Raw genomic sequence first — 13,372 nt, forward strand, 5'->3', positions numbered from 1 at the left:
AGGCAACAAATTTAATGTTTCATCTCACCGACCAATCTCTATTCTCCCCACACTATCCTTTATCTTTGAAAAAAATATACACCAGCGTCTCCTCGCATTCACTTTGCCGTATATCTCAACCAAGCAACATGGTTTTCTACCAGGTGGCTCTTGCCTAACAAACCTGGCCACTCTGCATAGCTTTGCATCACACGCTATTGCAGCTAAATCACAGCTGGATATCTGCTACGTAGACATTTCGAAAGCTTTCGATTCTGTAGACCATACTCTGTTGCTCCATAAACTCTCCGAACGATTTAATATACATGGCAGTCTTCTGACCCTTCTTGCTGGCACTTCATCCTCATGGTTACCAGTCACCTCCGGTGTCCCACAAGGCAGTACTCTTGGCCCCTTGCTGTTTTCTTTGTTTATGGACGATCTGCCGTCCGAACTCAACGAAACAGCGAATACCCTACTCTTTGTTGACGACTGCAACATATTTAGGGAGATCAGGAATCCAGCAGATGCAGCTCTGCTACAGTCCTCACTTAATGCCCTCTCGAACTGGTGCCGTACTTGGAAACTTATCCCCAATCCACAAAAATGCAGCCACATGACCATAACACTGCGTAAATCTCCTCTACCGACATCATATTACCTACTCGACAAGCCCATCACCGTGGTTACACAACAGCGTGACCTAGGTGTAATATTCGATACAAAATTACAATTTAAGACCCATATAGAAACATATACAACCAAGGCTATGAAATTACTAGGCATTCTCTATCGCTTCACAGAAATTTCTGACCCCATTGCTCTTCGTCACTTCTTCCTCACGATCGTTCAACCTCTCTTAAACTACTGCTCTCCGATTTGGACAACAGCCGCCCCATAGGCGCCCGCAAGGGGGGGCACTCGCCCCCCCTGGAATTCTAAAGATGTTGATGTTCAATTGTTTAATATCATACCAGATTATTTCATAAACTGAAATTACTGACAGTTATCTAGCATATGTTATAACTGGAAGTTTCTGTAAACAATATAATGTTGCTGACGTTATATTGGTTTTTATATTCAAGAAAATTGTTAATGTGCCCCCCCTGGAAAATATCCTGCGGGCGCCCATGAGCCGCCCCCTCCAATACTAAGCAGTTAGACAGAGCAGTGTCCTTCTTTGCTGCAATTGTAAGGAACAGAAACCCCAAGGTCAGAAATCTGTCTACGCAACAGGTATTAATGGCAATTAATGTGTCACCGCTGCACATCAGGCGACAGGTAGCTGACCTGAGTTTCCTCCACGAGATCTTAAATGGACATTACCGCTCGGAACATCTTGTTTCTCTCTTCTCTCTCCGCGTTCCTTCCCGCTCCACCAGAACCAAAGACCTTCTCCACATTCCCCACACTCAGCACTCAATACTTCAGCGATCTTTCCTAATCCGCCTTCCAACACTCTTTAACAATATTAATAGGAGACAAGAGCTTGATACAGCATCAAATAAAAGTGTATTCGAGAGGTGTGTAAATAGTATCTTAAAGATAAGTTGATGTGAAGGGATTATACCGCCATCTTGACCCACGACGACTTGGCTATGAACATGGACATTCTCATGGTTTTCGATTTGGACAGTTATTAGTAGGATGTGTACCTGATCTTGTTATATTTTGTTATGTTTGTTATATTTTATTATGAAAGTTTATGTTTGTTAAATAGTCTGTTGACAGTGCAAGTGAAATTTACTCAGTGTAGCTGTATCTTATGCTTCGTGAATAAATGAATAAATAAAAGTAGGTAAAGAGGAAGAAAAATACTACAGTTTAGTAACTACTAAGTTCAAATTACAATTACAAATTACAAATTAAATATTTACTGACTCCTACTGTAGATTACTGAAGAATACAGTACTAACTGTGTCCGGCCCCATGTTTAAATGGTTAGCGTGCTGGCCTTTGGTCACAGGGGTCCCGGGTTTGATTCCCGGCAGGGTCGGGAATTTCAACCATCATTGGTTAATTTTACTGGCACGGGGGCTGTGTGTGTGTGTCGTCTTCATCATCATTTCATCCTCATCATGACGCACAGGTCGCCTACAGACGTCAAATCAAAAGACATGCGCCTGGTGAGCCGAATATGTCCTCGGACACTCCCTGCACTAAAAGCAATATGCCATTTTATTTCATTTCAGTACTAACTGTAGAAAGATGAAACAGAGCAGTGTGACTAGAGCAGGGATGGAGTGGTGACGGAATGCACCGGAATGGAGTCCAAAACCTATGTGGAAAGTGGGAAAGCAGTTCGAAACCTATTTCTCTCTTACTTGGCAGAAGTTTCCTTGTCTTATATGTTAATGTTTTAAATCTCCCATATTATTTCAAAGGTCCATTGTGAAGAACTCCTGTATCTAATTATTACTTCTAACTTCCAAGTGTGACATAATTTTTTTGGATTAAAAGAAGAACTGAAAAATTCTTCATTAATGTTTTATAATAATAATAATAATAATAATAATAATAATAATAATAATAATAATAATAATAATAATCCCGTGTGGGGATTTACCGGTTACCTCCATGTGGCGCGTCCCATTGGAATTGGGGAAGCTCGCTGGCTCTGCCGCCAGCAGAGTCAGAGGGTGGTAGGGAAATAAAATTCCACCGTGAAAAAACTGGTCCCTTGCCAGGGTTACGGCGCGAAGACTGGTAAATGACCAGAAGCCAGAAAACATCTTGAGGTAACCTCTAGGGCTAACAACCCTAGTTGTAAAGGGATGGGTACCCGTCCAAAGCAAAGTCAAGTCAAAAAGCATGATGGCACAACATTTCAAGAACATACCCCAGGGGGTAAATCTTCGGATAAATCTCTCGTCGTGAACTCCACGGCGCACGAGTCTCGTTCGGATTCTGGGGGAGACTCGACATCATGCAACAGACGAGTCGGAGCGTCTCGGTGTATTCCGAAGAGTCAGAAACTTAGGCCAAAATCTAAAACCCTTCTAGCAACTTTCAACATAAATTCACTTACACAAACTGGCAAGCTGAAAACCTTCACCAAAGCTTTCCACGAAAATCAGATATCCATAATGGCTCTACAGGAAACAAGGTACCCAGATGAAGAGATTTTTGAATCCGAAGGCTACCGATTTTTCAAGAGCAAAGCGCAAAGAGGAATCCTCAATGGAGCTGTGATGCTTGGAAACGCGTTTGCTGTTAGAACCAAGATCCTTAAATCGGTTGCAAATTGTGAACCTGTGAATGACAGATTGTCTATACTCACAATTAAATGCGCAAACAAAACCTACGCCCTAGTTAACGCACATGCTCCTACAAATGATAAGAACAAGTCTGATCCAGACGAAGTTGATAATTTCTGGGATCTACTGGATGAAAAATTAAACAAAATCCCCAAACACCATGTCAAGCTTCTTTTGGGTGACTTCAGTGCCCAACTAGCTCGTGAACAGAAATACAAGAAATTTATAGGAAATTACCCTGCTCACAAAAGAACCAATCCCAACGACAAAAGACTGGTGTCCATTGGCGAAAATCACAACCCGCAGGTCATGTCGACTCACTTTCGCCATCTACCCAGAAAGCAAATGACTTGGTGTTCTCCGTCCAAGCTCTCGGAGAGTTCCAAATTGATCATGTTGCAATCTCCAGGAGAAACAGCCCTGAGATTATGAATGTCAAGGTAAAGAAAGGCATCAATGTGGCCTCAGATCATTATATGTCTCTTATCAAATTCAAACCAATTCCCGCAAACACAAGGAAGACAACCAAACAGATCACACTCTTCGACAATGATAAACTTCGGCAAAGGGTCGAGGAGTTCCAGGAGAAGGCTAGACCAAATGACTGTGACTTTAACAACGCCAAAAGTCTCCTTATTAAGGCCGCCAAAGACGTTGCAGAAATCAAGAGAAGCAAAAAGCATGCCTGGTGGAATGGTACCTGCGAATCAGTCCTCCAAGAAAGACTCAATGCGTGAAAACAGTACTACTCTACGAAATCAGAAAATGATTGGGAAACCTACAAAACCCAACGTGCCCAAGTAGCCAGGGTGTTCAGAACTGAGAAACGTAAATACGAAAAATCTCTCATTGAAAAGATAGAACAAAACTTTAGGAAGAATGAAAGCAGAGAGTACTACAGAGCCTTCAAACGCAAACTCACTGGCTATAAACCACCATCTTTATGCTTTGAGCGAAAGGACGGCACACTGGCGACGTCAAATGAAGAAAATTACAGCATTCTGGCAGATTACTTCAAGAATTTACTTAATTGCTCTAAACCGCAAAGCGCCATTGAGACCAAGGAACCCTTACTCAGGTACCCAGATTCCAGACCACCCGACAGAGATGAAATCAAGCGCCACATTACCCGTCTCAAAAATAACAAAGCGCCGGGGGAAGACTCAGTAGTAGCAGAACTATGGAAATATGCCCCAGAGGAATCACTTGATATCTTGCAAAAGCAAATAGAAGAAATTTGGAGCAAGGAGACCCTACCCGAAGATTGGAAAATAGCTTTGATCCATCCATTACACAAAAAAGGCAGCATGAAGAACATCAACAACTACAGAGGAATATCTTTGCTACCCGTGACTTACAAAATTCTATCACTTACCATCCTGGAGCGTTTGGAAGCACAAGTCGAACATCAAATAGGTGAATACCAAGGAGGATTCAGAAAAGGTCGCTCAACAGCTGAACAGATCCAAAATCTCAAAACGATCATCAGATATTGTACACTAAAGTCCAAGACGTATGTGTCTGTATTTGTGGACTTTAAGAAAGCGTACGACTCCATTGACCGGGAAATCCTGCTAAACATCTTAAATGAATTTGGAGTTGATTTGAAACTGCTGGCATTAATTAGAGCCACCCTGACCGATACAAAATCCAAGGTGAAGTTCCACGGATGTCTCTCGCATTCCTTTGACATCAAAACAGGAGCCCGAAAAGTTGATGGGCTATCCCCGATACTCTACAACTGTGTTCTTGAAAAGATCATCAGAACCTGGCGGGTGAGATTACAGGAAACCAACTACAGACCATTGAGAATAGGAACCAAATCCAAGTGGATCGCAACAGACTGCTTAGCATTTGCCGATGATATTGCTGTTCTCTCAAACGACATAGAAACCGCTAGAGGTCAAGTTGAAATTTTAAAGGAAATTGCCGAACAAACTGGTTTGCAGATATCGTTTGAGAAAACAGAAGTAATGACTAACATCAAAGAAGCTCCATACAAAATACGGGGACATCACCCAAGTAGACAAATTCAAATACCTGGGTGAGATCATCATGAAAAATGGACTGGACAAAGAAGCACTTCAGAAGCGAGTACGCAAACTGGAAATAGCCTACCAAACATCCCGCACAATCTACAACAAAAAATGCTTTTCCCAAAACACCAAGATACGTCGCCATGAAACAGTTCTGAAGCCAGTAGTTCTATATGCAGCCGAAACCCTGTCTCTAAATGCCAACAAAGGACTCCTTGAAGAACTGGAGAAAAAAGAACGCAAAATTGTGAGAGGAATCTTGGAATCAAAGTACAGAAATGGAATCCATCAATAGAGATCCAACAAGGAAGTCTACAGCAAAATAGAGAAAATTACCGACACAATAAGAAAAAGACGGGCACGATTTTACGGTCATCTGAAAAGAATGGACGGAACAAAGTTAACTAAAGAAATTTTTCACTTTTTTGATTCAAACCCCAAAACCACAATTCCCTAGTTTAGAAATACCAAAGAAGACCTGCAAATGCTACATATCTCAGCTGAAGACGCCCTTAACAGAGATCTCTTCCGCAACAAAATATTGACGAACGGGCTAAACCGAGACGAGCAACCGAAGAGAAGACACGGTGCCCCTTCGACAGAGGAGCGTAAGCAGGCCGACTCACAAAGAAAGAGGGAAATTTGGGCTCTAAAGAAGGCCAAGTTCAGTGTCAAACGCAACAAGACTTAACGTGGTCCTTGATGGCCCCAGCAAATTATATAATAATAATAATAATAATAATAATAATAATAATAATAATAATAATAATAATAATAATAATAATAATAATAATATAGAAACCAGTTACAACTTACAAAACCCATTGTGTTAAGCTAACAAGAACAACATCTTCAATGTTTCGCTATAGCTGTGGTGTGCAGTTTTCTTGCCCTTCTGAATTTGCATTTTCTTCAAATAAACGGAGGTATTAACACATATAAATATCTACAACTAATTTAGTACAATTAGCATCCTGTTTTAATTGGTCCAAAGCCCTTCTGAGCAATCCGTTACACAGACTTTCATACTTAACTTTGTCATTTTACGAGCGAGTCTGAAACCATTTCTGTTTCCGCTACAACCATGGACTAACTCCAAGCAATTCTAATTACAGCTCAGGAGCCCATATCTGAGCTGTTATTTGTAAATGAGTAAGTTCTGGGGTGGAATATGTTCAATCCATATGGATGTTACATGCCACTGAGCAATGATGTTCTCAACAATCATATCAAAGTATGACACATTTGACTGAATACTTGAATAAATGAATGAATGAATGAATGAATGAATGAATGAATGAATGAATGAATGAATGAATGAATGAATGAATGAATAAATCAATCCTTTGTCTATTTTGTTTTCAGGAGCATTCTTGGTGCCATATGTCATTATGCTCTTCACTATGGGTTTGCCCATATTGTTCCTAGAGTCGGCCATAGGACAGTACACTTCTCAGGGACCTATTTTTGCCTTCTACCGTATGTCACCCATCTTCCAAGGTAAGTTCAATATTGGTTTATATGTCAAAGTTAAATTTCCATGCTAGTTCCACTATATTTTGAATAGATCCTCATAGATGTGGGAAGCCAACATAACTCTGCTAAGAACATGCATTGAATCCATGCCATTCCCTACTTTGTTGCTGAATTGATGATGGAAGGGATTTATTTTCTATTTGCTTTACGTCGCACTGACACAGATAGGTCTTATGGCGATGATGGGATAAGAAAGGCCTAGAAGTTGGAAGGAAGCGGCCGTGGCCTTAATTAATGTACAGCACCAGCATTTTCCTGGTGTGAAAATGGGAAGACCACGGAAAACCATCTTCAGGAGTTTTCTCTTGCGACAACTACCGACATATTGAACTTTGTTCCTTCCTTTAATTGCGGACCGGAGCCAGGTAGGCTCAGGTCATATTTACGACTTTATGATCTCAAGGCTCTTTATATATTACCATCCTCCATACCACTGCCATGGGTCACCTAATCACAAGAAAAAATAAGAATATGCCTGAGTGAAAATCAATAAACGTCATTATTCAGAAATTATCCGCACTGCCATACAATTTGTATTCGCCAAGATATTAACTTCACGGATATCCATACAGGGCTCTATTCATAGTAATGGTTAATAATGAAATATCACTCCTCCTCCCCCTCCTCCTCTTCCTAGTGTGTTTAGTTTAAACCTCTTTCAAAGCTGTTTTATACAGTATTATAAGAGTATAAAACACACTGCATGACATGACATGAACATATCGTCCCTGAATATTATGGGTATTTCTTCAATCTTTGTATGCCCAATCCGCTGTTGTCTCATCTGGTTCTTGAGTGCTCTGAAAGAGCTTGCACAAATATAAGTCAAAGGTACCCTGTTTATCATGGGATTCCTATAAAGCATCCTTCACATATTTTCAGTCTGTAATATTGCCTTGTGCTAACAATCTTGTGAGCCAGTCCTGTTATCTTAGTTGAGATGTGGTTGGAAAACAGGGTTTAATTGGCCTCTGATTATGCATTGGGCCGTGTTTATGTTTGCTATACTCATGAAGTTTATTACCGTCAAACTCATGACCTATTAAACTAGTCTGTGGCCTTCTGTCAGCGACACACATGGTCCTTCCTGTGGGTGATGCACGGTACCATTCCTGGAGCCAAGCTCACTCAAGGTATTATCACTGGACTCTATTGTGGTGTCACATGATTCTGCCATGACTTACAGAGGGGCTGCCTGGTCGACGCGCTGAAGGCGTGCTCGGTTCACTCAGAAGGACGTGTGTTCGATTCCGCATCAGGAAGTTGAAAAATTTAAGAAGCAAGATTTCCACTTCAGGAGATGTGCATGGCCCTGAGGACCCAGTCTACTCCAAATATGAGTACCAGGTTAATTTCTGGGGGCAAAAACGGCCGCATGTAGAGCTAAACACTCTACCCCACCCAGTGCCGAGGTTACGGATCGTAGAAGACTTTATCTTCCATCCCTCCCAGGGCCTGCATGGCCTGTACGAAGATGACTTTGCTTTTGCTTTCAGCCATGATTTGAAATACTTATGTGTACTTTTACCCCTGTCCGAATAAAACCGGGTCTCCTTCCTGGATGCTTCTCTGGGCAGTGAACTGTTTCCTCAGCTCTGACGTTGCTTCATGATAGTGCACGATTGTTCAGCTACCTCCTTCCAGGATTAGTAGCCCTTCTTCAAGCTGCAACTGGACTGGAATCCTTTAACAATCTTCTTTCTTGCCTTAACCTCTTCTTTGGGGCTTTTTAACAAACTTTTTCTTCTTCTCCACAGAGGTTAGAAGTAGTATAATACGGGGATTCGGCCGCCGCCTCCGCCTCAGGGCTCCCAGGGGCCCCTCCGCCTCCGCCTCACGGGAGGCCCTCCCAGAGGCCCCCTCCGCCTCCGCCTCACGGGTGGCCCTCCCAGAGGCCTCCTCCGCCTCCGCCTCCCGAGGGGCCTTCCCAGAGGCCTCCTCCGCCTCCCGCGGGAAATTTGAATTGGTAAACAAAGCCACGTGCTTTTTGACAGCTGTCATCGACAACAACGCATCGCTAACCTCACTGCTGCCATCTTGACGGGCCTAAACCTCAGTGGTACCAACTTAACCTAACTAGCGCGAGATTTGAATAGGTAAACAAAGCCACGTGCTTTTTGACAGCCACGTGCTTTTTGACAGCTGTCATCGACAACAACGCATCGCTAACCTCACTGCTGCCATCTTGACGGGCCTAAACCTCAGTGGTACCAACTTAACCTAACTAGCGCGAGATTTGAATCGGTAAACAAAGCCATGTGCTTTTTTGACAACCACGTGCTTTTTGACAGACAACAACGCATCGCTAACTTCAGCGATACCATCTTGACGGACCTAAACCTTAGTGGTACCAACTTAACCTAACTAGCGCGAGATTTGAATCGGTAAACAAATCCACGTGCTTTTTGACAGCTGACATCCGCGATCTTTTATCAACAGAACACAGTGCTGCCCTCTTTAGCTACTTACCTTTGAAATGTGGTGGCGGACAATTTGAAAAAAGCTTTTTGATAGCAACGATCTTTAATCGACAGAGCACCGTGCTGCACTCTGGTGACAGACAATTCCACGTGACAGCAGCCATCTTTAATCAAGAGAGCACAGGGCTGCACTCTATGTGGTGGCGGCAATTTGAAACATTTCACGTGCTCTTGTTTGGAAACAAAGCCACGTGCTTTTTTGACAGCTACCATCCGCCATCTTTAATCAAGAGAGCATCGTGCTGCACTCTCTAGTTGAAATGTGGTGGCGGCAATTTGAAAAATTCCACGTGCTCTTGTTTGGAAACAATGCTACATGCTTATTTGACAGCTACCATCCGCCATGTTTAATCAAGAGAGCACAGTGCTGCCCTATTTAGCTGAAATGTGGTGGCGGATAATTTGAAAAATGCTTTTTGACAGCAGCCATCTTTAATCAAGAGAGCACCGTGCTGCCCTCTTTGTGGCGGTGGCAAATTCCACGTGCTTTACAAACTCTCGTGCTTTTTTCTGACAGCTGTCATCAACCATCTTGCATCACAAAACTCAGTGCTGCACTCTTTTGCTAGATATCTTTGAAATGTGGTGGCGGCAATTTGAAAAATTCTATGTGCTCTTGTTTGGAAACAAAGCCACGTGCTCTTCTGACAGCTGTCATCCACTATCTTTAATCAATAGAGCACCGTGCTGCTATCATGCGGGCAATTTCGTCAGCTGTCATCCACCATCTTTAATCTACAGAGCACCGTGCTGCCCTCTGTAGTAGCGGGCAATTTGAAAAGTTCTGCAAGCTGTCATCCGCCATCTTTAATCAAGAGAGCACCGTGCTGCCCTCCTTAGCTACATATCTTTGGAATGTGGTGGCGGCAAATTGAAAAATTCTACGTGCTCTTGTTTAGTAAACAAACTCACGCGCTTTTTGTCAGCTGTCATCCGCCATCTTACATCGCAAACCTCAGAGCTGCGCTCTTTAGGTACATACCTTTGAAATATGGTGGCGGATAATTTAAAAACAAAAATTCTACAGCAGCAATCTCTCGACGCTAATTGCACAAGATGGCTGCTATACATGACTCCTTAAAGTTGCTTATGCAAGATGGCCGCTATACATAGATTCTTATGAGACGCCCTTGGGATGCTTGCGCAAGATGGCGGTTGCTCTTATGAGGCGGCTTAAGGGCCCTTGCATAAGATGGCTAGAGACGCCCTAAGGATGCTTGCACAAGATGGCGGACACAAGATGGTTGCTATACACGACTCCTTTCGAGACTCCTTAAGGGTGCTTGCGCAAGATGGCTGCTGCTCTTATGAAGAAAGCTAGTTTAGGGGCTAACGCGTCGTGCTAGTTCGATTCATTAAATTTAGAGCTTAAATGCAAAATGATAAATATCTCGAAAACGGTGCATCGTAAAGTAAAACGGACAACATTTTTCAGCGTAGTACGTAGGTTCGCAGTATGAGGAACAAGAAAAACATAGTCTAATGATGGGATCAACGGTTCGGTTCCTACTTAGGTCCTTTGGGATTTGCTCTGTTTTAGCTTGTATTGAAGCGAGTCTTCGTAACATGATCAGGTCTAGCTATGGTAGAGAGTATAACGTACCGTGCTGGTTCGATTAATTAAATTTGGGGCTTAAATGCAAAATGTTAAATATCTCGAAAACGGTGCATCGTAGAGGAAAACGGACAAAATTTTTCCGCCTAATACCCAGGTTCGCAGTATCAGGAAGAAGAGAAACGTAGTCTAATGATGAGATCGACGGTTCGGTTCCTACTTAGGCCCTTTGGCATTTGCTCTGTTTTAGCTTGTATTGAAGCAAGTCTTCGTAACATGATCAGGGCTAGCTATGGTAGAGAGTATAACGTACCGTGCTGGTTCGATTAATTAAATTTGGGGCTTAAATGCAAAATGTTAAATATCTCGAAAACGGTGCATCGTAGAGCAAAACGGACAAAATTTTTCCGCCTAATACGTAGGTTCGCAGTGTCAGGAACAAGAGAAACATAGTCTAATGATGAGATCAATGGTTCGATTCCTACTTAAGCCCTTTGGCATTGGCAGGTATCTAATTCTACTAGATGGTGGCTGCTCTTATGAGACACAAGATGGCTTGAGACATCCTAGGGATGCTTACGCAAGATGGTGGACACAAAATGGTGACTATACATAGCTCCTTATGAGACAGCCTAGGGGTGCTCGCACAAGATGGCGGCTAGTCTTATGAAGAAAGCTAGCTTATAGGCTACTGCGCAAGATAACGGCTGCTGTTATGCATGCGGTGTAGGGCAATTTGAAATTCAATGTGCAAAATCAACAGAACACCCTGCTGCCCTCTTTAGCTGAAATGTGGTGGCGGATAATTTGAAAAATTCTTTTGACAGCTGTCATCTTTAAACAATGGTGACTATACATAGGCTGTTAAAGCCTTATCATTCTCCTCCTCCTCCTTCTTCTCTACCTCCTCCTCCTCCCCCTCCTCCGCCTCTTATGTCAAGGCATAGTTTTATATCGAACAAGTTTAAACCTGCATCGCGAAGGCAAGCGTGTGCAGCGATAACATTATTGTGCATCTTTAGACTTGCGAAACATTAGAAGAGTAGAATCAAACGCTGTACTCGATACAACATGTGATCAGAATATTGACTGATGTGTTCAGAACACAAAATAAGTGATCAAGACTAGAATCGAACACTGTACTCAATACATCATGTGTTTAGAACATGTCAGGGGATACCCTTGTTCTAAGAAGATCAGATTGAAACATAACAAGACTAGAATCGAACACTGTAATCGATGTTGTTAACTTCAACATATGATCAGAACATTGTTTGATGTGTTCATAGCAAAAGTACAATTTTAATGATTTGCGTAGTGTAAAATCAAAAACTATGGAAACACACTGTGCACATATCGCGTAGCTAACTCGCTCAGTAAACGATATTGCAAAACTACAACTTCAATAATCCCAGGGGTTACGTCTTATCAGAAGGGCAAAAAAGTAAGAAAGGACTCTTCCGCCTCCTTACTGCACATTCCTTGGCTAAAGGGCTAATGGGAAAAAGGGCTAATGGGCTAAAGGGCTAATAGGCAAAAGGGCTAAAGGCTACAGGAGCAACAACCTCATCGATCGATATCAGCAAGAAAGCTTGTACTTTGTTAAGTGTAGAAAATTAATCTTTATTTGTAAATGGTTTCATGTTCAGAACAAGGAATGGAACCTAGGGGTTACATCTTACCTAATAAAATCCCCGATGTGCGATGAGTTACGTTTTTCGAACTAGTGTTTAGAACACTGAACTTTTCAAGATGATAGCAGAGAGTTTAGCAATGTTCTGTTGTTGGATTATAAATTCCGCGCTACAATATGCAAAAGGTGGCAGCCTTGAGGTTTACCGCCGTAAAGATGGCAAGAGTGAGGTTAGCAATGTTCCGTTGTTGGATTTTAAATTCGGCGCTATAACATTCATAAGGTGGCAGCCTTGAGGTTTACCGCCGTAAATATGGCAGCAGTGAGGTTAACAACGCTCTATTGTCCTTCAAAGTGAGGTTCGCGTTCCGAAAGTCCTCTTTAATAAATTTCAATGAGTTTGAATATTTCAATTTTTCTTCGATATGCTAAGTGCTATACTTCATTGCATGACCTGATGTTATCTCCCGAACAGGTGAATCGCGTATCTGCTGAAGACAGATGATTGCTTGGCATACCTCGAGTTAATGTGCGCACAAATTCCATCTTATTAAAGTTACTCATGTCGTGATTTCTTCTTCAAAATGACGTAGATTGTAGGGTGTGTGTTATAATGATCATTGTGTTCTGGTCAAGTTTTAGCATGAAGTCTCTTTTGTTTTTCAGAAATTTCTGTTTTCATAAATTTTCGGCAACAATTTTGAGGTTAATGCTCGTAAATTTTCGTCTATTTCTTTGAGTGTTTTTCTGTTCGCCAATATCCTGTTTCGGCAAATTCTTTTTAAAATTTGGTTCCTAGTTCCCTGTTGTGTTTTATTTGGCAGTGTCCTACGCGTGTGATCTTTTAAAACTATTTTTCATGCCGTATTTTAGCTCGATATAGATTTAAATTTCTG

The 13,372-nt window shown here is 42.1% G+C and overlaps 1 protein-coding gene across 1 annotated transcript in view; it reads left to right on the forward strand.

The window, feature by feature from the left end:
- The window catches only part of LOC136879338 (sodium- and chloride-dependent glycine transporter 2-like), a 220,077-nt gene that overhangs the window by 25,473 nt on the left and 181,232 nt on the right, over positions 1-13,372 (forward strand). Inside the window, exon 2 of the mRNA XM_068229075.1 lies at positions 6,638-6,772. Within this exon, the coding sequence (XP_068085176.1) occupies positions 6,638-6,772 (135 nt within the window). The remainder of the gene's footprint in view (positions 1-6,637; positions 6,773-13,372) is intronic.

The sequence above is a fragment of the Anabrus simplex genome, chromosome 8 (genome assembly GCF_040414725.1).
Source record: "Anabrus simplex isolate iqAnaSimp1 chromosome 8, ASM4041472v1, whole genome shotgun sequence".
NCBI classification, from domain to species: domain Eukaryota; kingdom Metazoa; phylum Arthropoda; class Insecta; order Orthoptera; family Tettigoniidae; genus Anabrus; species Anabrus simplex.